Source organism: Chinchilla lanigera, unplaced genomic scaffold (genome assembly GCF_000276665.1).
Source record: "Chinchilla lanigera isolate Chin_1 unplaced genomic scaffold, ChiLan1.0 scaffold00001, whole genome shotgun sequence".
NCBI classification, from domain to species: domain Eukaryota; kingdom Metazoa; phylum Chordata; class Mammalia; order Rodentia; family Chinchillidae; genus Chinchilla; species Chinchilla lanigera.
This window is the reverse complement of record NW_004955402.1, coordinates 1,208,273-1,234,554: the sequence shown is the minus strand read 5'-3', so window position 1 is coordinate 1,234,554 and position 26,282 is coordinate 1,208,273. Positions and strand designations below refer to the sequence as shown.

Below are 26,282 nucleotides of genomic sequence, written 5' to 3'. Positions count from 1 at the left end.
AAACCCAAAACTGAAATTAGAGTTCTCTTTCTTTTTCCTTTTTCTTTCTTTTCTTTTCTTCCCATTTGGGTGCTTGGTGGAACATTCGGCCTTGTGCGTGCGGAGACGCTCAGCCTCCCAGCTGTGTCCCAGCCTCTTGTCCTTTGTTGGTGTCTTGTCTTCTATCCCCTCTCTCTAAACAAAACACTCCCATAGCTGATACCCGGGGAGACTGTGCAACAAAGAGCCGGAGATCTCCAGGGTCCGTTTGGGATTTGTGTCGGTTTTGATAGGTGACCAGGCTTCAAGAGCTGCTGTCCCTGAGTGATGCAAGTTGCTCCCTCTGCAGGGGCAGATGATGGAGGAGACACAGTCGCTCACCAGCCTTTGTGCATGTCGCTGCTCTGTCACTGTGGCTCCCAGCACCGCCCTTGGGGTTAACCTGTCTGCAAACCTAGGGCTACTGTTTTGCTCTGAGTGCTGTGCGGGTTGTGTAGACATCGTGGGCCCCGAGGGAGCTCGCTCCGGAGCCCGGGTCCTCATCCCCGCCCAGCCCTGTCTCAGGGTGACTGTGTCGCTGAAGGAACTGCTCAGATGCATTTAACCAGCGATTCTCTCAGCCAGTCCGGGCACAACGTAGGGAGGAGAGCTGAAGCGTGAGCCATAAATGCAGACAACAATTTTACATATTTTCCCAGCCACGTTTTTAAAAAGTAAAGATAGTAATATAAGCATAAAAATAGAAGTTACATATTTTGCTTAACATAATATACCCAAAGTATTATTTCAACATGCAGTTTTTAGGAATTACTAATGAGATATTTATTCTCCTTCTCCGGGAGTCTTTGGATCTAGTGTGTGCCATGTGCCTGCACGTCTCAGCCGAACAAGCAGCATATCAGGCTCTGGGACACCACTGCGGCCAGCAGGTCTTACCCAGGGGCCAGAGACGGGACAGGGGCAGCCCTCTGCGTCCTTGGACCCATGCCATTGAGTTCAACCAACTGCAGACAGAAAACATTCACAGACACATTTTCTTCTCGTAAGCAGGACAGGCTGCTCTCCGTGACGTCACTCCCTGTTCAAGCCAGTCCAGCAGGCAGGTGTGCACATCGACAGAGGTGTGGTGAAGCTGCAGGTGCTGGGAGGTCAGCTGAGGACGTGTGTGGCTTCTGCGCAGATGCTATGCCACTCTCCATGAAGGACTGGGATGCCCTTGGGCTCGGGAATTGGAAGGGGTCCTGGAGCCAGTCCCCACCCATACCAGGGACAAATGACTGTAGCGATTTCTCTTTTCTTAATCTTTCCTTTTATTTTTTTTTTCTCTGTGGTATTGGGATTAAACCCAAGCCTGTCATGCTGAGCTGCATCCCCAGTTATCAGATAATAATATCCCTTAGTTATTGCAGGCTGATCAGGTCTGCAGTCTCCCAAAGGAGTATATGGCGAAGGCTACATAGAAAGAGATAAATGGAATGATTTCAGAGCTCCAGGATGACCAATGCTCTCTCAGAGAATTTGAGATTTTCTCAGGACTAAGACCAAGACCTGAGCGTCCTCCTCCTCCTTCTCTGGGTGGCCCATACTTATTTGGTTATCAGAAGCAGGGAGAGGAGTACTCAAGAAGGGTGGAATTACTCAAGGACTTCTCCAAGTAAGGAATTAAATTAATCCTAAATAAGGATTAAGTTAATCCACCTAGGAGTGGGATACCTGAGGCTACAGTCTTTATCTAGTTGAGATCAGATCCAGGTTTCCTTGGTTGTGATCTTGTGTTATCATTTGAGGCTTTCCTGCTTCATCTGCCACTACAAGTTTTAGTAGGGATTAGTGACTCACAGAAGTTCGCTTACTATGAGTCCATTGCCCACTTCCAGACAAGCAGCCTAGGCTTTAGACAGATTCACAAGTAAACATAAAAAGCCAATTGATTAATTTAAGTCTTGCTCGGGTCTGCTTCATAGTGGTCTCCATCACTCAGCCTTTTTTTATTTTTTATTTTTAGACAGAGTCTCACTGACTTGCTAAGATGGCCAGGCTGGGCTCAAACTTGTGATCCTCCTGCCTCAGCCTCCCTGGGTTCTGGAACTATAGCCTTGGCCACCATGCTGGCTTGGCATTTCTTCTTTCCTGACATCAGTGCTCGTAACATGGAGGTGGAGGCTTTGTTCCTCAGTGCCATTGGTGGCCGAGTGGGCACTGCCTGGTGTGTGGCATCTTGCCCCTCCTGGGTGTCAAGATCTTCTGGTCCTAGGAGCTTCTGTGCAGCATCCATGTACGGCGTCCACACACATGACCCGGCGCCACACTCCCTGCCATCACCTTCTCTGAGGACAGCCCTGTGCTGGGCTTGGGGGCAGGGCCCATGTTTGGCTGTTGTTTTGGTTTTCAGTACCGGGGACCCAGTGATACAGCAGGCCATATGCACCCTGGATCCCTCTGCTCAAAAAGAGCCGTGTGGCTGCGTGTCGCTGCATTTGAACAGATTGTGGCTTTTGTTCTTTTTGTTTTATTTTATGCTTGTACTTTTTAGGGCGCTTAGTAATTCACTCAAAACATGCAAGTTAGTGTTTCGTTTCTGAGCCACACCTTGGCTGTGGTCTGTGTGTGAGTGCGAAAGCGCACACTCGGCATCCGAGCAGGCCTCCTGGAGAAGACAGTGCCTGCCCGCGGGGATCGGGGGATGGGGCAGAAGGCAGCAGCGGCCTCCCCACCTTCCAGAGCGCTGTGCGGCCTCGGAGCCGCCCCACGAGGGAGGCAGGGACGCTGGGGAGAGGCCTGATTCCCAGGAACAGAGAAGAAAGGAATGAGCAGGAGGAGCTGGTCGGATGTTCCTGGCTACCACTGGGAGGGCAGTCGGCACCGCGCACGGAGAGGGCGCTGGCCGCGCAGCACGTCCCATCCCGAGCCGGCATCTCTGTGTGCGCCTGTGGGCCCCACGGTCTGGTCTGCCCCTGGCCTGCCCCAGCAGAGCCTTCCTTCCTGGGGCGCGTCTGCCCGCGAGGGTCAGAGGAGCACTTGAGCAGCAGGAGGGAGTGGGTGCTGCGGACACGACATGAGGAGGGGAGGGCCTGGGAAGCGGAACCCGAGGGTGCCCGGGCTTCCTGGCAGCAGCAGTGTTTGCGGGGAGCCCACGCGCCCTGTGAGCTGGGAGCCAGCCCGCGTGACTCGGGCTCATCCTGCCGTGCCAGCACTGGGAAAGGCTGCCATGCTGTGTTGTTAGGGACAACAAGGAGCGGGGTCTGTGCCTGCTCCGCGCAGATGCATCTTTTTCCGAATATTTTTGGTATCTTGATTCAACCCAAAGACGCAGCTCTACAGACACAGGGGGCCGCTGCGTGACTCCGAGCCCTGTAGCTGTGAAGCGTCACTAGGGCTCCTGGCCGTGCTCAGACCTGGCACTGCGGTCGGACAGCTCGCCTCCTCCAGCCTGGCCTGGAGGTTGCAGCGAGGGCCTGGCCCGCACCTGCTGCCCCTTCTAAGGGCCTCGGCCCCTGTTCAGCGGCTTCACACTCTGCCTTTCTCTAGCATGCAGTTAACTAGGCTAAGCTGTTGCGGGTGAATCGCACTGCTCTTTTGAACGTCTTTGCAGCGTGCCTTTCATGAGTTGGTCCTGGGAGGACAGGAGGCTGGTGTTGACCGGAAACCCCGCCCACCCCGAAAGGCCCACTGGCCCTCTCTCACGGAGGCTCCGTGGCTCGGAAGGGTTAAGCACCTGTGCCTGCCTCCGCAGCGCTGTCAAGCTGTTATTGAGGTCTTCAGAGACTTCCACCCACCACCTCCCACTCTCTGGCGAGTGAAAGACATTTGAATTCCTCTCGCAAGGGAGGAAATTATTAAAATGAAAGAAAATGACTGCTCCTTGTTCTAAAAAGGAGAGAGAGGGAACACGGGGCCCGCCCCTCCTGTGCTCCTCCGTTTCCTGCACAGGGCGTCGCAGAGACAGCCGCCACCCAGCAGCCGGGGCGGGTCACACTCTGTGGCCGTGTGTGGCCTGTGCGCCCAGGCCAACAGCCAGAGCACAGCCAGTCCGCAGGCCCACTCAGCATGACGCGCAGAGGGCACGGGAGGGACAGCACGCACCACCCCGAGTATGCCCTCTGGTGCCACCCGGTCCCTGTCTTCTGGCACCCCAGCTTCCTCGGAGAACGCATCGCTGCGGGATCCGAAAAAGAACCTGTTTGTGGCAATGCTCTGACCTCTGGCTGTGGAAGCGCCTTGGGACGGCGTCTCGAGAAATTATGTTTTAGTCCCTCGGGCTCTAGGAACATGGTTTCCAGGGCTCTGTCCAGCTGCCGTCTATTTTGCCAGCACTGCCAAGGCCACGGGGCAGGCAGGGGGCAAGAGGGGTGGACTGGGAGGGGAAGCGACAGGTGTGCCGAATGCGCCGTCCTGGGTCAGGTCTGAGGAGGAAGAGGGGCCGGGGAGTGGGGCCCCCGGGGCTGAGCTGAGGCCTCCCCTTCCCCCAGGCAGACAAAGGGAAGCAAGGGCCGCCGGAGGCCAAGGCCAGCTGGACACGCTTCTGGACTGCACGCTGCGTCTCCTATGATGCGGCAGTGTTGTGAGGAAAGTGTGTGCTCGTAGTGCAGCCCTTTGTGGTAGCAGCTCTTGTGCCCAGAGGTGACACTGTGATGTCAGCCAGGGGACCGAGGTCCTCAGCTTCTCAGTGCTGTCGCAGTGCCCACTGAGTGACCTGCAGCACCGCTCCCAGGCCTGGACCCAGAATACCTCAAGTCCTGATTGAAACCCAGGGCACTTGGCAGCCGTAGTGTAACAACTGGACTTTAACCCGCTGGATGCTTGTCCTGCTCGGTGAACTGGCGCTGCCAGGCTCCCTGCGGACCTTGGGGCCTCTCCCCAGCGGGGTCAGGAGCAGCTGCCTGGGCCTGGCAAGCCCTCGACACGGGTCCCGGCTCCAGTGACGTCACTATTTCCCATTTCTTTCACAAACGTCCCTTTTCTATTTCCTGCTGTCCCCAGTATGTTAATCCAGGAGCTGTGAACGTAACAGGCCCTAGGGAACTTGAGTCCCTGCGGCTCAGCTGTGGACGTGTGTTGTTCCTGGGTCAGGCTGAGCCTGAGTCTCCTGGGTCCCTGGGAAGCAGGGTCCCTGCCTGAGCCGGCCTGGGCAGCTTGGCCTCAGGAGTTCCTCGGTGGAGGATCGGGGACTCTATTTTAAAAGGTCTCAGCGGTTTCTAAAACTCCACCCTGGAGTTTGGCCTTAAGGACTCCACCCAGCGCCCCGCATGGCTGTAGAAGTTAGGAGGCGGTCACAAGCACAGTGACCTGTGGGCTTCCTGGTTCTGAGGTGAGGGCCTCACTCCCTGGTCCCTCATCATCAGAGTCCGCAGCCACGCTTTCTGTGGCTCTTTCAATCCTCGAAAGTCTGAATAAATCTCGATTTATTAAGTAAAAGTTACCGACGAGCTATTTGCTCAGACGTAGAATGTATGTGATAATGAAGTGTCAGCTCCAAAGGTTCACGTGCGTCTGGCTGCCCTGAGGTCCTGCACAGCTCTCCAGGCCTGGAGGGCATCCAGGGCCCTGGCCCAGATGACGCAGCCTGGTGGCTTCAGCCCCTCCAGTCAGCTGCTCCCGCCGGGGACATAGAAGCACTGAGGGTCCCCTCCGCCCTCGGTATGAGTCTTGCTTGGGCTGTGGACAAGTTAGCGGAGGCTTGGCCTTTGTCGCCGTAACCTGGAGGTGACCTCAGGTTTCCCCAGAGTCGCCCGTGCTCCTATGACTTTGAGGACCTCACAGGCCACACGACAGGAGGCAGCCTGCAGCTCCTAGGTGCTGCAGCCCAAACACCGGGAAGCGAGCAAGCGTTTCTCTTAACACCGGCCAGGGGCCGGCTGGAGGGACAGAAGGTTCTGGTCAGCGAGCAGGACCAAGAGGAGGAAGCTCGGAAACCAGGCTGGAGGCTCCGGTGCTCTGCGGAGCGGGTGTCTGATACTGAGAGGCCAAACGTGTCCTCAGGAGAGATTAAAACGCAAGAAGGATTTTAGTGGTTTGAGAGTCCCTCACTCGAGCCCTTCCTTGGGGGATTGAGAGCCCTGTACCTCACACAGGTGGAGCCATCGCGGCCCTGTCCCCTGCCACCCCATTGCGAGGACGCAGGGATTCCCGGGGTGGCTGTTGCTGTCCCCACCCTGTGCACTCTGACGTCACTGTGTCCTCAGGGCTGTGCTGTTGACAGTAACGTAGCCTTCACGGCCCCACTGTGTTTTTTACACAGATCCAGCAGGAGTTGTTTGGCCTCTTTTATCTGAGTGACATATTTTACCACTCACTTTAATTCCACAGTTCATAGCATGACAGAGCGGGTCAGAGTGCAGTTCAGCGTTGGAAATGTGTTACCACATGTGATTTTTCACCTCCAAAACCCCTTTGACATTTAAGACAGTGCAAAATCTGCAGTTAGCAGTCTGGCTGCTGAGTTTTCTATCAAAACAATTTGAATGCTGAATTTTAAAAACCACTACTCAAGATTTACACAGCAAGGTATCCAGGTTTGCGGGGAGAGGTTACTGAGCAGCTTCTGATTCCCAGAGACGTTCCCCACTGGGCTGTGCCCGCCAAGGCTGCGGAGGGGAGCAGAGACACCCGTGCGCTGGGCGTGGAGGTGCCGAGGCTCATGGTCTGCAGGGTCCGTGGGCCGCTGCGGCACTAATGAGGTCTCCACAGAAGTGACGTCGACACTCAGGAGGCCTGGCCAGCACCCCCAGCCCCGCTGCGGCCTGTTGCCAGCCCAGGAGCCAGACAAAGCCACCAGGTGTTTTTTCTCTGTAGCCACAGCAGAGCCCAATCCTACGGGACAGAGATCCAGGCAGAGGGTGAGGTCAGAGCCCCGGGGGACGCTATTTGCCTGCTAAACAGAAGGTTGATTATCAAGAGACTGAGCTTGTTTGTTTGAAATAAATGAGCTGATCTCTCTCCTGGGTGTTTTCCTTGGTGAAACAATTTAAAAGCCTTTCAAAGGGGGGGGATACTATAACCAACTCCACGCCACCTACAATACTGAGATGCTTCCGTGTGACCAGGAAAACAAGCCAGTCTGGCGTACCAAGACTGCCATCAGGGAAAAGGGACACGGGTGGCTCTCCCGTCTCTGCAGTAACGGGTGTGCACAGAGCCCCAGGGCCTCCTCCGCCCTCGGCTGAGACCGCTCCTCCCCCAGGCTGCCGCCACCTGGATCCTGGCAGTCATCCTCTTCAGTCTCCGTTCCCAGTTTTTCCTTTGAGCTCAGCCCCACACACAGTGGGAGCTCAGACGTATTTGTTGTCCAGTTGCTGGCACCTGGGGACTGTTTGGGATCTGATGATAAGCTGTGATAGAAAAGGTAACCCTTGATGTAAAATGTCTTTGACAAACCGCTGTCCCAAGGAGTGGTGAGATTACTCCACTGTGAGGTTCCTCATATTCTGTTTGTAGAAAAGAAAGTACTACAGAACTTCTTAACACAATTAGGTATGTTCACGGAGAATTCATATAGTATGTCATTTTCCAGTTTAAAATCTGTAGGATTTGAGAAGTAACCAAGATTGAACTAACGTAAAACCTCACAGCATGCACAGTTAACTCACAGCAGATCAGTGACCTAAATATATGAGCTAAAATTATAAAACTCTTAGAAGAAAACATAGAGGTAAATCTTCATGACCTTGAATTTGGCAGTGATTGCTTAGACACACAAGAACCTTGAGCAACAACAGCAAAAATAGGTAAATCAGACTTCATCAAAATTTAACACTTTTGTCCGTAAGGGACATTATCAGGACAGCAAAAGGACACCCCCGCATAATAGGAGAGATACTTGCAAATCAGATATGATAAGGGTCTAGGGTTCATAACATACAAAGAACTCTTAAAGCGCACAACAGAGAAGACAGCTCAATTTAAAATTGCCAGAGGACTTGAACAGACGTTTCTCCGAAGAAGGTGTGCACCTGGCTGGAAGGCCCGTGGAAAAGGTTCTCAAAGTCATCAGTTATTAAGGAAGTGCAAATTGAAACTATGGGGCTACACTGCACGCCCAGCAGGAGTTCTGTAACGAAAGCACAAAACACAGTCACTATTACAAGGACACGGAGAAACGGGTCCTCGCGCACTGCCGGGGTAGGTGGAAGGGGCAGCTGCTGTGGGAAGGCCTGGTGGTTTCTCAGAAAGTCACGCACATCACACGGCACGAGCTCCCAAGTCCAAAGTCTTCTGGACAGCAGGGTCTCAGCGGCTTTGCGTACACTGCTGTTCACAATAGCGCTCACCACAAAGCTGAAGAGCAGAGACAGCCGTGTGTCCATCGACAGAGAAGCGAGTGAGCAACCCCGATACACACACGCAGCGGGTCATCACTCAGTCAGATGAAGGAAGCAAGGGCCCCCTCCTGCCCTGGCCAGCCAGGGCCTGCAGAGCCGCCAGCCATCAGGCTGAGCAGGGGAAGCCAGGACCTCAGCCACATGCAGTGTGATTCTTTTGTCTGCGACACCCAGGAGGGGCAAGTCATGGAAAGAGAAAGCGAGTCAGTGGCTGCCAGGTCGAGGGAGGAGACAGGGGAGGACAGGTGGGCCCGGGGCTCTCCTTTGAGCTGGCGAGAGTGTCTCTGAACCACACGGGGGGCTCCGTAGCTCTGCGACCAAACCAAACCCTGAGCTGCACACTTGAAAGTGGCGAATGTTATGTTCTGTGGCATTCACCTGGATGTAAAACACATGCACATTTGTGGGAAAAAAAACATTAACAGGCACCTACCCACCTTTGTGCCTACGCCTAGGAGAAGTTAGTGTTCCTAAATTTCTGTGTAGTACAAAATAATAAGTTATTTATGAATATTTCAGTGTTGCTAAGTGCCCTTCTCTGATAAGCTGCAGATTTAAGGAGATGGCAGGGGGCAGATGCAACAAAAGGCTTTGTGTTAAAGAAATGAGTGCCACAGCGAGAGACCAGTGGAGACTGACACCTCCTGAAACTCTAGACCAGTGGTGGTGAACCTCTCACATATGTGCCACAGCAAGCTGTTTATATCACTGAAAGCTCTGAGAGGTTCGCCAGCTCAGCTAGACTGACATCGTCTTGGCCCTTGGTCTCCACGTCTGCGCCCTTATCCACCTTAGAACTTCTGGCCAGGGCCCCAGGTGCTGCTGTCCTGGCCCCTGGCTCCTCCTGAAACTCGTCCCTGGGCTGAGAGTCGAGTTCACACAGTGTCTTCGAGGTTAGTCCAGTCACAGGCACCAGGGCCCCCGAAAGGAGACCAGCATCACAGCACAGGGACACAGCTATCTGCTCTCCCACCAGAAGCTCCATGCAGGCGCAGTGCCGATTTAGAGACGCGCTCTGTTTAACAGGAGCGCAGCACACACTGCTGCAAAAGTAGCATTGCCCCACCCCAGAATAAACATTTAGGGATGCGCCCCCACTGCCTTACAGACGGGAAACCCTTTGTTAGTTCACCTGGGATCTCGGCAAGGTTCTGAAGAGAACATTTTTGGCTTCAATCATGTGTACAGCCTGATCCGTAACGGCTACGCAGGATTCATCTTCCAAGCATCGCATCACTCGTGTAGCAAATTCCCTACTACAGGCCATTGACTTGTTCCTAGCACAGGTAATGCTGTGTATACATGTAGCTTTTTACAACTCTCTGTCTTTTTTTTGGTTTTTTTCTGGTACCGGGAATCGAACTCACGACCTTGCGCTTGCCAGGCAGGCGCTGTGCCGTTGAGCTAAATCCCCAGCCCCTCAGGTTTTTGATTTATATTATTATATTGGTTTTTTTGAGCTGGCCTAATTCACTCTTCTTTGTGATCAGAAAAAAAATATTTGTTTCCTGAATACCAAGCTTCACCTCTTGAATTGCAGTCCTTTGTCACCTGAGGGTTCAGATGCAGCATTCTGGGAAATGTGTCGTTAGGGGTCAGCGTCACAGTGCGCCCAAACGAGGCCGCTGCGATGCTGCCAAGCCTGTGATCCTGCGGGACCCCACCCCCGCACTGCTGGCCCTCTGTGTCACATGACCAGACCTGCCGGCCTTGCTCCTTCCTCACAGTCTGTGCACGGCGCTAAGAAGCAGGTTCTGTGGGGCTGAGGAACGCGTCAGAGCTGAGGGCAGCTGGTGGTAATGTGCTGCGTCCAACCCCGGGTCCAGGCTGTCAGAATCTGGGGCTATTTTGTTGCCCACAGGGAGGGAAGCAAAACTGAAAGCTCACGAATGATGACGGCATTTTGGGTTTCGGTGAACCAGGGTCACGGCGCAGTCGGAGGGGCTGGGGGCGGGTTCAGAGCACTCATCACGGTGCTGGGGACACAGCGGGCGCACGGCCAGGCCTTCCCTGCAGCAGACAGCCACAGCACACGCAGCCTCCTGTAGCTACAGGAGAGACGCACCTTGCTATTCGTGACCTCCCATGCAGGTGACAGCAGAAGAGGTGTGCGCTGCCTTCTCATTGGACACACTACACAGAGTACCTTCTGCGGTGGCCAAAGGCACAGATGGTATCAAGTCAGCCCAAGGCATCCGCACCTCGGCCGCCGGGTCTCTAGCTGGCTGGGTACTGGGAATCAAACTCACGACCTTGCGTTTGCCATGCAGGCGCTTATGCCGCTGAGCTATATCCCCGGCGCTGGCTGGAGTTTACTTTTCTCCAGCCTTCTTTTAGGAGCAGTGAGCGCTCGGCTGGGTTGTGGCTGGTTCACAAGGCTGTTGTTCCAGCCACAGCACTGGAGGGAGGAAACCAGCACCAGTGCTCACCCGCAGAGCAGCAGTTGTGTCTCTCAGCACAAGCCAGGTGCGGGGTGCAGACCTCGGCCACATGCAGCCCAGGAGACCGGACTGTAACTCAGCAGATGCTGAAGGCCCTCGCGGGCTGGAGAGACATTCTCTTGTCTTTAGCAATATTTTATCAGACAGTGGAGTGTTCCAGCAGGCTGTGGGTGGTGAATTACACGCTTCATGCCCCTGAGTTGCTCCACACACGTGGATGAGTGCACCTGTCCAGCAACGGCTCTGGAAACTCAACCTGGAGCTAATGAGCCCAAGGCCAGGCCTGGTCCCCAGCCCAGAGGCTGTGGGCGCCAAGGGAGGCAGCAGTGCGCTCTGTACTCTGCGGCCACCGGGGAGTGGGGTGGTGACTTCTCCGGATGCCGGGCAGCAAGGCCGGGCCCTGAGGCTCCTCGAGCCATGAGAGGCAGCTGCTGTGTGCTGAGCACCAGCACCCCGGTGCCCCTGGGGCGAGGCAGAGCCCTCTCTGCGACAACTCATGCGCACTGTGGCTGCTGCTGTCCCCTGTCCAGTGAAAAAAAGACGTGGGGTCCATCCCTGGCACTGTGAAAAATTTAATTAATGGAAATGAATTTTTAAAAGTTAAATTTTTTAAAAGTTCATGTTTTTCAGCCTGAACTGCATACTGAAACCCTGTCTCAAAAAATACAAAATATTTAAAAATAAATAAATAAATAAGCATTAATGCTTTAAGTTTCTGCGAAGCCCCACGGGGCGCCTTTCACACATGCCCCGCTGTCTCTGCAGCAGGATGGGTGTGCACTGCCACCCGGGGTCTTTTGTCACAACTGCGCGTCACGCCGTCGAAGCAGATCTAACACGGCCTGCTCGGATCCCTCGATGTGGATGAGCAGCCTTCCACAGGGATGGCTGCTGGGGGTGTGCACGCATGTGTGTACTCCTGTGCGCACACGTGTTGTGTGTGTGCATACATGTGTGTGCATATTCACCCCCCACTATCTGACAGTGGGTTTCAGGACCCCACCTCTCAAGGTAGCAAGTCCACAGCTGCTCACGTCCCTTCTGTGAAGTGTGACGTGTGTGTGTGTGTGTGTGTGTGTGCGTAACCGGCACACCTTTCCTGGGTTCTCTAAATCACCCCTGGGTGACTTCTACTCTCATGCCATGCAAGTGATGCCTAAATGCTTGTCACACGCGTTCCCCGGGGAACAACCACTGAGAGAAAGTTTACCCGTCTGGTGCGAAGGCACGTGCCACACCCTGAACAGCCAGCAGGGTCCTGAGGGGGGCGACGGGAGAGAGACACACACTAAAGGGAAAGCTGGGGGGGGTGGGACCGGACCTCTCTGATGGAGAGGCAGCGACCGCCCCGTGCAGTCTGCCTCTCTATTTATACACAGTAGAAAGCGGGGATGCGTGCGGCAGGGCCGAAAGTGCATGGTCTCGGTGTTGTGCTGAGAACACGGAAAGCGAAACATCCTCAGCGCTGTCTGTGGCGGCGAAGCCCCAGCCACACCCCAGGGACGAACACAAAGGCTGGACTGGCTTGCTGTGGTCCCAACAACTTGTTCACGTGGCTGATCAGCGTGTGGTCGATCCCCAGCTCAGGCTCTGCCCACAGGCACGCACGTTGTCTCTCAGATATTTCTGGCTGCAGCTGCTGCCTGTGTGGGTAGGAACGCACAGGGAGGGGTGGCCACGTGTGCACGCTTGGGTGTGCGTGTGTGAGTGTGAAGGTGCGCTGTCTCGTGTGCAGGAGGGTCGTCCTCAGCAGTGCGCGCCGTGGGAAGGAAAGCACTTTTGTGTGACTGTTCCGTGTGCTGCCGAGTCCACACCGGGTCTGGCTTTCTGAAACAGGTGCATTCTTGGACTCCAGGAAAGTTGCTTCCTGAATTCCTCGTGGAGTAGGACTGGGATAACCATGCCAGGAAATGTCAGAACACTGAGCCCAAGTCTCCACACAAACTCCTGGACACGGACTGGGCTCCCGTCAGCTCCCAGCTGCGAACATGCCTCTGTGGCTCTTCAGTGTAATCGGCACAGGCTTCCGTGTGGGGCAGGTGGAGGGAAGAGGGAACAGGCGTCCGCAGCTCATGATCTGCAGCAGGATGACTCTGGGCACCTGACACGGGTCAGGAGCAAACCAGGAAGATCTTGCTCCGGCAGGGTCCGCGTGGGGCAGAGAGATGCCGAGGCAAAGCAAACCCAGGCAGATGAGCTGAGTGCAGGGCACCCAGAGGCTGGAGGGCACAGAGGATGGAGGTGCGGATGAGGGGGGTGGGGGTCAAAGGGTTCACACTGAGGAGAACATGCAGAGGGTTGCATGAGGCACAGTTTAAGGACAGACTAGAGGGAGGCCAGGCTGAGAGCAGAGCAGCTGTCTGGGAGGCCCAGGCCCGAGACCTCCTGTGGGCACCTGGGCTCAGGTGGGCGTCCAAGCGCCTCATCTGGAGCAGATGACAGTCGCGATTCTCAGAGTCCCCTGTCCCTAACGAAAATACCCAATTATTGTATTTCTGTCCCACATAAGTACGCTTCTCTTGTGAGTGTCTGTGGCATGCTGCAATTGCACAATTTTCAAAGAATTAAGATTTTACAGAGATGATCTTGGGTGTCGGAGTGGGAGTGTTATGAAAAGTCTCAAAAGCTAAAAGAACCAATTTTCTGGAAAAAAGATACCTAAGGAAAATTATATGTTCCCATCAGTAGAGGGTAGATTAATTTAATTCTCCATTATGGGTCATGAGTGTGATTACTAAAATGCTATGCCTATCACAGGTGCTCTGAGAGATTGTAATTTGGAAGTAGAAGACAGAGTCCTAAGGTATCTTTTTAAAAAGCAGGGGAGGGGACAACAACAGCCAAAAGCATGAAACTGACCATAGTGGGCATGGGGCCCTCGGCTCAGCACCCTGTACTTTAGAGCCACATGGAATTCTGACTCCACCCCCGGCCCAGAGCCTTGGACACTGCTAGAACTAAGGTGAAAGTAGTGAGTTTAATCAAGTAGAGACATCAGGTGTATTCCTTCTGCGTATCACGTGTGAAAACATCTAAAAAGAAAATTTGAAATATGTATGCATTCAAAATAACATCCCAAAAATGTTTATATAGGAAGATACTTGATAAAAGATATATACATTGAAAACTACAAATCACTATTAAGGAAATTTAAATAAGACACAAATAGATATACCATGTTCATGATTAGAACACTCATGATTAAGATGGCAATTCTTCCCAAAATGGCCTAGAGAGATTCAGTGTAATCCCTGTCAAAATTTTCATCAGGCTTTCTTTGGAAACTGACAAGTTAATTCTAAAACGTGTGTGAAAAAATGATCTCAGGAAAGAAGAATAAGATTGAAGGACTTGAAACGACCTAAGTTGGAGGCTGGGAGTGGGCTCAGTGTGAGACCGCATATTCAGCATGTCTGAGATTCCAGTTCAATCCCCAACATAAGAACAAAACAAATCAAAAACTTGCCTAACTCTGAAACTTACTAGAAAGCCACAGTAATCAGCAGTCTGGTGTTGGCTTAAAGATGTATCATGTAGATCTCTGGAACAGAATTGAGGGTCTCTAAGTAGACCCATGATTATATGATCAGTTTCAACAAAGGTACCAAGGTGCCTTGGTGGGGAATGGGTCCTCTTTTCTGCACATACGCTGGAGAAGCAAATGTTCCTCATACCGTACCCCAAAATTAACACCGATGGATCTAGACTTAAATGAAAGAGCTGAAACTATGAAATTTTTAGAAGAAAACAGGAAATATTTTTGAGTTTGATTAAACCAAAAACCCTAAAAGAAAATAAAATTAATTTGACATCAAAATTTAATCCTTAAGAAAACTAAAATGCAACTATAGTTCGAGACAATATTTGCAAATCTAAAGCTGACAAAGACTTGAATCTAGATGATTTTTGAAGTCATTTCTTTTTAATCTACTTATTGATTTTTTAGTTTCCACGTGTGAGAGAAAATGTGATATTTGGCTTTCAGAGCCTGGCTTATTTTATTTACCCTGACGATCCCCACCTCCACCCATCCTCCTGCAAAGGACAGGATTTTGTTCTTTTTTATGGCTGAGTAATAAACGCTCTATTTTGCTATGAACTGCAGTTATTGGGCAGCTAGACTGCTTCCTAGCTCAGCTGTTGAGAACTGCGTCGCCATCAGGGTAGGAATGCAGGTGCCTCTACACTTTCATGCATTTATTTGTGGTGCTGAAAAGAGGAGTAAATACCAGACTCAAAAGCAAGGTCGTTCCAGGATGGAGTGGTGGTGACAGTTTCTCAATTCCAGGAGAGGTTGAGGGGTGTAAAGAGCTTCCAGTAAAAGTAAAAATAAGTCCAAGAAGCTTTGAAGTGAAAGTGTGCTTGGGAGTAGTGCTAAGGGTGGGTATTCACAGAGAACTCAGGGAAATCTGTTATTTTTAACACAGGGTAGGTTTGACTATGTTCTCTAATGATAAGAAAGTTTCAGAGCAAGATATGCTTGGGAATAAAGTGTTATTCTGCAGTAGCAGTTCATGGGGTTTTTTAATGTCTTACTCTTGTTTTAAACACAAAACAGAACAAAAAAACCCTCAGTTATCAGAAATTACCCAATTTTTCAATGGACAATGGATCTGAACAGATACTTCAGAAAGAAAACAGGCAAGTAGCCGATAATGTAATAATATCCTACACTGTCCTTAAAGAAATGCAAGAGGGGCGAGGATGTAGCTCAGCCCCACAGCAGCCACCTGGCAAGTGCAAGGTCCTAAGTTTGATTCCTACTACCAAAAAAAAAAAAAAGCAAAGAAAGACCGCAGTGAAGTACCATATAATTAAAAATCAAGAGGACGGCAAACTGGAGCTCTTGAGTGTGACTCCTGGCGCTGTAAAGTGGACTGGCCCCTGTGGAAGACGACTTGCCAGTTTCTGAAGCTAACTGTTTACAGTACTTACCATAGCACCCAGCGACGCCACCCCTGACCACGAACAGTGAACGTAAATGTCCACGCAGAGATTCACCCACAAACACCCGCAGCAGCGCTGTGCAGTGTCAGAACCGCGAGTAACCCGATGCCTCTCACTTGTGACTGGTGACCCGTGTGGTGTTCATACAGGGCAGCAGAGCTCGGCACCAAGAAAGAGAGGTCGGGCGCCGTCAGAGGCGGAGCATTTCCTAAGCATGCACAAGCCGGGGTCCATCCCCAGCGGCACGGTCATCGCTGTAAAAGGCAAACTGCCGATGCCCACAACAAAACAGGCAGAGTTCACCCATGCCGTGCTAAGCAAAATAAGGTAGACACAAAAGATGCTGTGAGTGTGTGGCGTGGAATTCCTAGAAAAGACGAACGACAGTGACAGGCAGGTGGTGGTGCAGATGGGGGCGTGGGCAGGGCTGGGCTGCCAAGGAGTGGGAGGGCCAGCTAAGGGGGCAGTGCGTCCACCCTGACGGGCTGGGGCGGTGTGACTGTAGAAGGCAGTGAGCTTTGTGGCGTGTAAAATGGGCCCCAACAAGCTGTGCCAAAGGGATGCCAAGAGTAGCTGAAGAAGACCTGGTCCCCTGGGAGCACAGAGGAGCGCGGCAGACGCCGTCCACATGCGTGCGGCCCCACCTTCTCCAGCCCAAGACCCACGGCAGGCCAAGCAGAGGCCGGCAGGCCCCGGTGCGCTTTTGAGACCGGCTCCGACCATCTTGCAGGCGGGTGAACACGGGACGGGTACTTAGTAGTTCTGACCTCGTCACTTGGAAGTGGGAACTAACTCACCTCCCCAGGGCTGAGTCAGGAAGAGACACTGGCGGCCACCCCAGACCTCCGCCTGGACACCAGGGCTCCCGCGGGCCTGCGGGGACCTCCTCTCATTTGGCTTCACTGCTGCTGTTGCTGCCCAAGCTGCGGGCTTGGGGCTACTAGGATTTTAATCAGTCTGTTTTTGTAGGGCTCTGTTTGCTTCTGTTTAAGAGCAGTTTCAGAAAGCTGTTCCCAAATATAATCTTAAGCGCACAGTTGGTCGGCCGTGTCCACAAGTTCTACATCTGAGAACTCAATTGAGAATCAAAAATATCTGAGGGAAAAGGGCATCTGTACTGAAACGCGCAGGCTTTTTTCTTGTTTTCACAAAACAACACAGTCTAGCACCTGCTCTCAAGGCAGTTCCCATCGTGTCTGTGTGGTAAGTCACCCGGAGATGATTTAGGGCACATGGGTGGCTCGGGTGCTATGGAAATCCTGTGCTGTTTATACCAGCGCTTGTGCACCTCGGGTTTTGGAGTCCACCAGCGTTCTGGAGCCAGCACCCTGGATGCCGAGTGACGACAGTGCTGAGTTAGATTCGCTGATGGACAGAAATTGTAAATAACGAACTCAAGGTGCTTCCAGCGATAAGAGATCCCACACAGACTTTTGAATTGCTCTCCATCAGCTCCCTGAAAAAAATGATACAGCCTATTAGAAATTCTGTTTCTGAGGCAGGAAACTTCACAGGAATGTTCCAAATGAACCAGAGCTAACTTGAGGTTTAGAAAATTCGACTTAAACGGCTACTGTGCTGAGATGGCCTCTTGGTGTGGCCCACGGCACGGCAGTGGACATGGTCCGCTCTGCCCCGTGAAAGCCTCGCTCTGCACGGTGTCCCGCCTGTTCCAGGAGGGACCAAGTGCGCTCGCAGAGCTGCAGCTCAAGATCAGGTATTGCAGGGCCTGCAGGAGAGGAGGTGTAACCGGGAAGCAGCAGAGACCACCAGGCTGTGTAAGGCAACGTGGGGCAGAATTTATTGGGCCTGGGCTCAGGCAGAGAGCACAATAAGACCATCTGCCCCAGACAAAGAGGAGTGTGCCCCTTTTATAGGGATGGAGAAAAGGCGGGGACAGTAGGTGGGACGATCCCGGTGAACATCTGCGGTTAAAGTTTTCTGGCAGTTTGCATCTCGGTGGGCAGAGTGCTTTGAAGTGTCCCAGGTAAACTTTTGGGTGTGTACAGATGTCCCCGGGGCCTGCAGACCTCCTTGTCCGGTCCTATCTCCTTTCCTGTGCTTGTCCACTGTGAACACCAGTGCTGAGCTGAGTTCTCTGCGGACAGCAGTGCTTCTGCTGGCAAGCGGGTGGGGGGCCAGCAGAGTCAGGCCAGGTGGGCTCTTACAGAAAGGTCAGGGAAAGGGAGCACTGCGTAGAAGCAGGGAAGTGGGGGGGCGCAGTCAGCCTTTCATACACAGGCAGGGCTCGCCCCAAAGATTGGTTCCAACTCTGAGTGTAGGCGCTGACCCCCGATTTGGTGGCAGAGCCCTGGGGTTGATTCCCAGCAGCACACCCGTTCATGTGGTCAAGCCAATGACGTAAATGAAAGGAGAAAAGTCAGGGTCAGAGGAGCACTGTGAGCTCGTGGCTGTCAGGTGAACCCCGGGCCACAGGTCACCCTTAACCCACCGTACCTTGAGTACTACCCCAAAACCCACGACTATAGCACAAAAAGGTATCGCTTTGGAGGTGGGACCCCACACGCGCCTCTGCTGTCAGCTGGGTGCGACTCAGCGCCAAGCCTCCGAGCACAAGGACCAGCCCCTCGGCCCGGCGTGTGGACCGGAACTTAGCTCTGACTCCCACCTTTCACGGGGACACTTCCCGGAGTGGTAGGAAGGCCGTGGGACCCGACCACCGCGCGGTGGGAACTCAGCCACGCACCTTTCCATCCCGCGGACGCGAGAGCTGCGGGGAGAGACCGGGCCACCTGCAGCTGTCTCCAGACTTTTCACCTTGAACTCCGTGCGGCCCAGATGCCGCGTTTTCTCACCGGTGCCTCTTTCCCACGCAGGAGTTCTTTGACCACGTGAAGAAGCTCTGGGATGACGAGGGGGTGAAGGCGTGCTTCGAGAGGTCCAACGAGTACCAGCTCATCGACTGCGCGCAATAGTAAGTGGTGGCGGGGTGGGCGTGGGCACCCGGGCTCCGCACCCGGTGCGCAAGGTTGACAGTTCACTGCAAAAGCAGCTTTCCAAACCAACACGTCCGGGACGTGGAAGGTGGAGACATCCAACCGGAGTCAGTGTTTCAGGGAAGAACCTACACAGTTCCACTGTCTTGCCCTGACTGTCATTTCCAAGTCTGTCCGCTCTTTCCTGTCTGTGTGAGAGCCACAGACACATTTTAAGTGACAGTGTGTGTACGTATTCCGAACTATATTTTAATTTTGGAGCAGGGATCTCCAATTTAATTTTTTTCAGTACAGGGGATGAAACCCAGGGCCTTCACACTGAGCTACCACCTCAGCCTTTTTATTTTAGTTTTTATCTTGAGACAGAGTCTCACTAAGTTGCCAAGTTTCCCAGCCTGGGCTTGAATGTGTGATCCTCCTGCCTCAGCCTCCCACAGTGCTGGCACATTTTTTTTTTTAAAGTATCAATGTTCATGATGAAATCCGAGCTCTCACTGAAAGTAACATGCTCATCTCATATGCATCAGAGTACAGGTGGAAAGTAGTTTCGCAAATAGCTACTTGAGGGCCAGAAAAGACTGATGAAAAAGAACGAGAAAGGCCTGGGGCTGGTGCCGCCTGCTGTTCGTCCCTGAAACACTGGTCCCCTCTTGTCTTTTGCTGTCTCAGCTCCATTCCATGCCTGTTAGACAGCAGAGTCCCCAGAGAAATGTGAAATATCGAACGTCCGGAAGCAACTGCTACTCTGGGAACAAAAGCCGCACGCAGCGAGGGGCGTTGTGTAACTCGGGCCAGCGAGGCGTGTCCCACCTGACAGCCGGGAGCGCTGAGCGCTGGCGCTCACTGGGAGTCTGAGCTTGGCCTGGGTACTGGCAGGACTCGCACCCAGCCCCTGGAGAGACAGCGACGCGATCTCAGGGGAGGGCGCGGTGGCCGACCCGGGCGGGCTCCCTCTGTGACGGGCACCGGGCACTGCAGTGTGCAGGGAAGCGGGGACCACGAGAGGATCTGGAGGCCAGGGCTGCAGGGCGGCCCAGACAGACAGAGAGGCAGGGACAGGAAGAGGCTCTGGTCAGTGCCCTGATGGGGTGGGGGGGTGTCAGTGCCCCTCACGGAGCCAGGCAGCAGGGAGGTGCGGGCTGCAGGAGGCCGGGCCGAAGATGCGGCCCCACGTGGCGCGGGGAGGGTGGCCGTGTGGCACAGGCCCCGTCTCTGCAGGACCAAGCCCCCCATGAGTAGTCCACACCGCAGTCCCACCCGCACCTGGAGCGGGAGGGAGGGCTCTGGGGGCCAGAAACCTGGATCAGGAGGTGGCGCCTGCTGGGCTTTGGGGCCCCAGGGAGGAAGAGGAAGGAGGGGCCCCACCCCAGGCCTCCCACTCCCAACCCAGCTCCCCCCAACACCGCTGCTCCGGGATGGGGACGGGGCCCAGCAGGGCACAGCGGGGACCAGGGGCAGCCACACACAGCCTGGGGTGGCAGAGCGCAGCTTTGCCTGTCTTTCCCCCTGACGCACAGCGTCCTGGGCCTGACGGCCTCCCCAGGCTCTGGTCTGTCCTGCAGAGATGAGGTAAGAGGTCTGCTGCAGCACGTCCACCCAGCAGCACAGCGGCCTGTTACTGGTATCAAGTACTAGGTGCTGTGCACAGTCCTGGGTACTGTGCTTGGTCATCCTGGCAGCTCAGCTGTCCTTCCACAGACACTGCTGGAAGGCGCTGCGCTGGGACAGTGGGGCGGCCGCAGGGTCAGCAGGAGTTGGGGTTTCCGGCTGCACTGTCTGTGGAGCCACCCTCCGGGTGGTGGCCGTACCTGAACTGTGAGCCTGGACTCTGTGGCCTGCGCCCCTCGCTGCCGTCTGGGGGTCCGTGTGTCCTTTCCCCTTCCCTGTCGCGGAGCTGCTCCAGAGAGGTCGGACCTGTGGCCTGGGGCCACTCTCAGGCACCGCCACCTCACTCAGCAGTGCTGTGTTTGGACCTGGAGTCCTGCTAGGAGGGGACCGAGCCGGACCTGTTCAGGTCACCTCCTCCAAGGTGGAGTCGTGGGTTATCTGGGCACAGAGGTTCTCAGTGCTGCCACATTCTGCTAGGGCTAGGTAAACAAAATGCAATTGTGCACACCGTAGAGAGCTATACAGCAGTGAAAAAGGACGGGTCACGGCCTGCGCTGCACCACAGACAAGCTTGGAACCAGGTGCAAAGGCCGCATGTGCATTACTTCATTCCCAGGAAACAGCCCAAAAGGCGGGTCGCAGAGGCGGAGGCGCACACGTGGCTGCCAGGGCTGGGCAGAGGGCTTGGAGTGATGACCCGAGGCAGCGGTGTCTCTGGGTGACGGTTCAGAGCCCAGTGACTGTGTGAGGCCCCTGAACTGCACACCTCAGAACCGTTTGTGTCGTGTGGAGTTGTGTGCTGTGAATTATGCCCCAGCTTTGAGAAGCAAGGTGGCCGGAGGCAGGGAGAGCGGGGCCTGCAGTCAGGGCTGGCCTGGCCTGGCATCCTGCGGGTTCTGCCTGGTCCTTCCCCTCCTGCCGGGGCCAGGGCCTCTCCGAAGGCAGGCCAGGTCCCCAGGGTGTGTGGGGCTTCTGCCCACTTCACACCTGAGAGTGCGATGTGCAGAGGGCCGGCGGTGAGCGAGGGCACGGGCGGTGTGGGCCGTGGGAGGTTGTCGGGGTCCGGGCCTGCGGTGTGGCGCAGGAGGAGGGAACCTCGGTCCTGCTGCCCTGAGGGAGGGCTTCTCCCGGGCGCTTCGGGGGCAGCACCAGGTTCCCCCTCTGCTGTTCCGGCTCCACACCCACCCGCACCCCCTCCCATCCACTCTGTGACCTGCAGGCGGCCTCCTGGGGGAGCAGGGGCAGGCAGCGCCAGGGGTGGCATTGGACCGCGTCCAGGGGATGGAGGGCCCTTCGTGGGGATGGAGGGCCCTTCGTGGGGATGGGGCCGGGTGCAGAACCCCGACTCCCGCTGCAGAGGAGGAGACTGGGGGACGCGCCTGTAGGAGCAGCACAGGCTGGTGAGGCGGTGCAGCCACAGGAGACGGGGCAGCGTGGGCAGGGTCAACTCCCAGGGGGGCTTGGAGGGCTCTGGGGATGGGGCCTGGGAGCAGCGCCCCCGCCCTGCCGGCCACTACCTGGCGGCGTTAGGTCGCAACCCCTTTCCCTGGCCTGAGCCCATCCCTGGCTGCTTTCTGGGGAGGAGCTCACAGCCCCAGCTGTGCCTCCCAGGCCCTCAGAAGCCTGTGGGCCTGCTTTGCTCGAGGGAAGGACCTGCACAGCCACGCGTCCCGCAGCTCAAAGTCACGGCTCTCCTTGTCTGCTCTCTCCCCGCCTGCATTTCCCCCACTCTAGCACGGGGCCGGCTGGGGTCCCCGAGGACCCCGGCCTGCGTGTGACAGCCCCCGGGCTCCCGTGTGTCCGAGCAGGACGCCCCGCCCAGGACTAAGGGTCCCGCAGTGCCGCACGGTCTCCAGGGCCAAGTGTGGGGTGCTGAGCTTGTGGGGACAGCGACGAGCGTCCACGCAGCCTCGAGCGGGGGGCAGCATCCAGACCGACTCTCCGGGTTCCTACTGTGAGGACGAAAACACGGTCTCTGTTATCCAAAACGCATCTCCTCTGAGGCCTCCTGCTAAGTGAGCGTGTAACCATGGAAATCGCTATTTTAGGAGAAAGAAAATCAGAGAGAATTGGATCTTTAGAACAGCCCTGTAAAATCAGACGTGGCTCCATGTGACCCTAAGCACCTCGGCTCCAGGAGTAGGGGCGAGGCTCTGCACCCCAGGAGGCGGCGCCTGAGGGTACAGCCCTGAGTGGCTTCACCCTCCCAGAGAGACAGCAGCCCCCGGAGAGTGGGGCGAGCTGGGCCAAGGTCGGGGAGCCTTTGCCTCAGTCGAGATCTCTCCCTGGGCATCCCCCGAGTCTTCACAACCAGGCCCTCAGCCCCAGCGCCCCATGTGGCTGGGAGATCCTGGGGGACTGGGCTTTCAGGGTGACCCCGACACTGTCAGCACCAACAAGCCAACTGCAAAGTCGGTCTTTTACAGGTCGTGTAGTGTTCACAAAATACAGCTTTAAATACGCGCATTACCATACACTGCTGGGCTCCTTCCAGGTGAAACAACCACCTGTGGGCACATGCAGGCGCTTCCTGATTTTATTTCTACCCAAACTGATTCCTGGGTTAGATTCTGAACTATGGGAACTGCCCACTAAGCGCAGCGTATGACAATGTTCCCCTCCGCTATGAGGGATGGCGGGGTTAGTCAGCAGCAGGCCCGCCGTCGTCGTAGCGGAAGCCCCTCAGCCTTGGCCACTCACTTCTGCCCACATCCGAGAGCCGCAGCCCGAGGCTCCCACAGACGCCCTGGTGGAAACAGTGTTTTCAGTGTCTGAGTGGCGTCCTGGCGTGGAGAGCTCGGTTGGCCACCGGTTCGAATTTAATCCTCGGACTGGGCGGGGGCCTGGTCCTCCCTGCCCTCCGCTGTCTCTTGCTAGACCCACTGAAGGCTTCAAACCTGGCGCCGCTGAACTACAGTGCAGAATAAACCCAAAGCGAAGAAAACGCACTGTCTGAGCCGCAGGGCCTGGCTCAGCGTGTGCAGAAAGCAGCCCTTGTCCTGCAGCCCGCGGCCTGGTGCCACACCAGCACCGCAGAGGCGGCCAAGGCTGCTCAGCCAGGCCGGCAGTGAGGACCCAGGGGTCACCTCAGCCACTCACAGACGCGTCACAGCCCCCGACGGCTCCGGGGCCCGGGGCCCCAAGGTGGGATCCAAAACCAGCGCCAGTCCAAAGTACATCGCCGCAGAGCCTCCTGCAGTCCACAGCAAAGGCCAAGGCCAAGTGCATTTTGACAGAACAAATGCATCAAACCGAGGTGATAATTTGTTAGAGGAAAGTTTATTTTAGGTGCCCGTGTTGCAGCATCTTCTTTTTATAAGTAAACCAGAAGGTCTCTGCGGCCCTTTTGATAGAAGCAGAGTTGAAATTCAGTGGCCAGAGAAGACAGGTGAGCTCTGTGTGGGTCACGTGACCGCTCGTCCCTGCTGGCCCAGGGGCTGTGTTCCGACAGCCTGGCATATGTGCAGGAGGCTCCAACAGGAGCGAAAACTTTTTTTAAAAGTTTTCCTTGTAATCATATGAAACGTTTTACATTAAATTATGCAGAAATGTGAAAAGGAAACTTATCAGAAATGTCCCAAGTTGGATTCCTAGGTCGCCAGCGAGTCTTCACCGTCCCTAGCGCCCTGGGCCTCAGTGAGACTTGATAAATGCCGGCTCTGCAGCCCTGGGGCCGCGTTCCCGTGAGGACAAGCGCCCATGGGAGGCCTGGGCCGCCCTGTGGCTTTGGGCACTGTGCGCTGCAGGGACCTGCTCAAGGGTGACAGTGCTCGCGTCCGTGTGTGTGCAGGGTGCAGCCAGGGGGCGGAGCATGTGCCTGGCAGGAACAAACCGGTTCCATCCCCAGCATGGGGGACGGGCAGTACCTTCCTTCCAAACAGCAGTATATTTGACATGTTGAAAAATATGCATAATGTATTGCTGGGAGTTTGGGTCAAAACTCAGCAGAGGTACAATTAAAAATCTAGTTCACTGGACGTAAAGTTTGCATTAGAAGAAAAAGCTGTGAACAAACATATCTAGATAATGACCTTTGTGCCAAAGTATTTATAAGAAAATATACTGCCATCTTCACTTTCTTTGATATGCATTAAAGAGGGATTGAAGAATAGGTAGATGTGTGATCCTTAAAGATACAGTAAAAACAGGTGGGTAGGCCTGACTGCAGCTACTCAGGAGGCTGAGACAGGGGGATCACATCAGACCAGGAGTTCAAGACCAGCCTGCGCAACAAAGCAAACCTCCACTCAAACAAAGTACAGTAAAATGGCAATGGCAAGCTCTAAACAGTGGATATTCATTTAAAGTTATTTCAAATTTATTTAATTTCTGAAATATTTTGTAATAAAATGTAAGGGGAAAGAAAACTATGTGTAAATATAGGTGATGAGAAGTGTGGAGGATCATAGGTTTGAGGCCAGCCTTGGTAAGACCTTGTCTCGAAATTTTAAAAGTGTATCATTTCAAAGGGCCAGGGATATAGCTCAGCGGCAAAAGTGTATCATACAAGGATGTGAGGGTGCAGCGCATCAGTGGAGCATTGCCTAACGTGAACTCTCCCCAGCAGCAGTAAAAACCAGCTGAAGAAGAGAAGTTACATAGTAGCACAGGTTAGTAAGCGGGTAGTGCCCTTTTACAGTGTGGCACAGAAGACATCTGAGTGTGTGAGAGGATTGGTTACAGTTATGTTTAAGTATCTGCTGCTTCCACGAGGGGAGAGAGGCGCGGCCCAGTGTGTCTACGCTAGGGCCCGTCCCGGGTGCCTGCTCTCTCTCAGAGCCGGAAGGGACTCTGCCTTCTCTGCATCTCCACCCAGTCAGTGTTGCAATCACCGTACTCAACAGAAAACCGGGCTAATTTTTTTTTACTAAAGGTCCTCACGGTTCAATAAAGCGAACCAACAGCTCACTGATATCTGTAAGCCATGTAGCTGATACAGGGCTGATATTCAGAACGTATAAAGCACTCCTAGAACTCAATAATAAAAAGATGAGCAGCTCAGTTTTTAGACTGGCACGTACATAGGTGTGACAGCACAATTCCTAACAGCTAACTCTTGGGAGCTGCCCGTGTGTCCATCAGCAGATAAATGGGTGCAGAAGACGTGGTACTTGTGCACAGTGGAGCTCTGCCACAAAGCAGGACAAACTGGAGCTATTTGCAGGAAAATGGGTGCACCTTGAGACCATAATGGTACATGAGATAAATCAGACACAAGCTTAAATACTGTATGGTTTCTATTACATGAAAAACCCATGTAAATAAATTTAAAGGCAAAATAGGCAAACAACTGAATTGGCAAAGGTGTGAAGAGACGCTTCCCTGTTAAGACATGTGAATAGCCAGTACACTCCGAGAGATGCTGCACATCTCTGCTCATTAGGGAACTGCAGATTAAAAACCCCGTGCGACCCTGCTTTCACCTGCTAGGAAGGTTGTCGTCAAAAGGTCAGCTAAAGAAGAGGCGGACAAGGACGCAGCACGCTCAGCCTGCTTGTGTGCGTGGTGGGAGGGACCCAGTCCCCTTGGGACAGGGCCAAAACAGCGTGTCAGCCCCACTCCTGGGCTTATTCCCAAGAGAACTGGAAACAAAGCCCAGGAACCTGTAGATGAATATTCACAGCTGTGCGGTTCACAGGAGCCAAAACACAGAAATCTCCCACGCCCCCTGCCGATGGGGCATCCACCCGGATGGACCCGCCCGGCAGGGGACCAGTGGGTGGCCAGTGGAGGCAGAGTGCTGGGCTGGGGACAGGGCGAGGAGTAACCAGGGGCCGCAGCGGTTCCTTCTGAAGGATGAAAGGTTCCTAAAAGCAATTGTGCAGACGGTTGTACAGCTCTGGACGTACAAAAAAGCTACCGAATCATGCACATGGTAAACACTTTAGAATAAGACTCTCAGCTGGATGCTCCTGTAGTTACACCTGCTTGGGAGGCTGAGGCATGAGGGTCACAGGCAGGAGGAGTTTGAGGTCAGCCTAGAAAGCATCATGGGATCCCATCTCAAAAAACAAAAATGAAACAGTGGGGCC

At 54.3% G+C, this 26,282-nt stretch overlaps 1 protein-coding gene across 4 annotated transcripts in view; it reads left to right on the top strand.

Moving 5' to 3' along the window:
• Gnal (guanine nucleotide binding protein (G protein), alpha activating activity polypeptide, olfactory type) overlaps nucleotides 1-26,282 on the top strand; it is a 66,787-nt gene that overhangs the window by 14,747 nt on the left and 25,758 nt on the right. For all 4 annotated transcript variants that reach the window (XM_005372578.2, XM_005372576.2, XM_005372577.2 and 1 more), the window contains one exon: nucleotides 18,523-18,620. In XM_005372578.2, coding sequence (XP_005372635.1) covers nucleotides 18,523-18,620 — 98 coding nt within the window. The remainder of the gene's footprint in view (nucleotides 1-18,522; nucleotides 18,621-26,282) is intronic.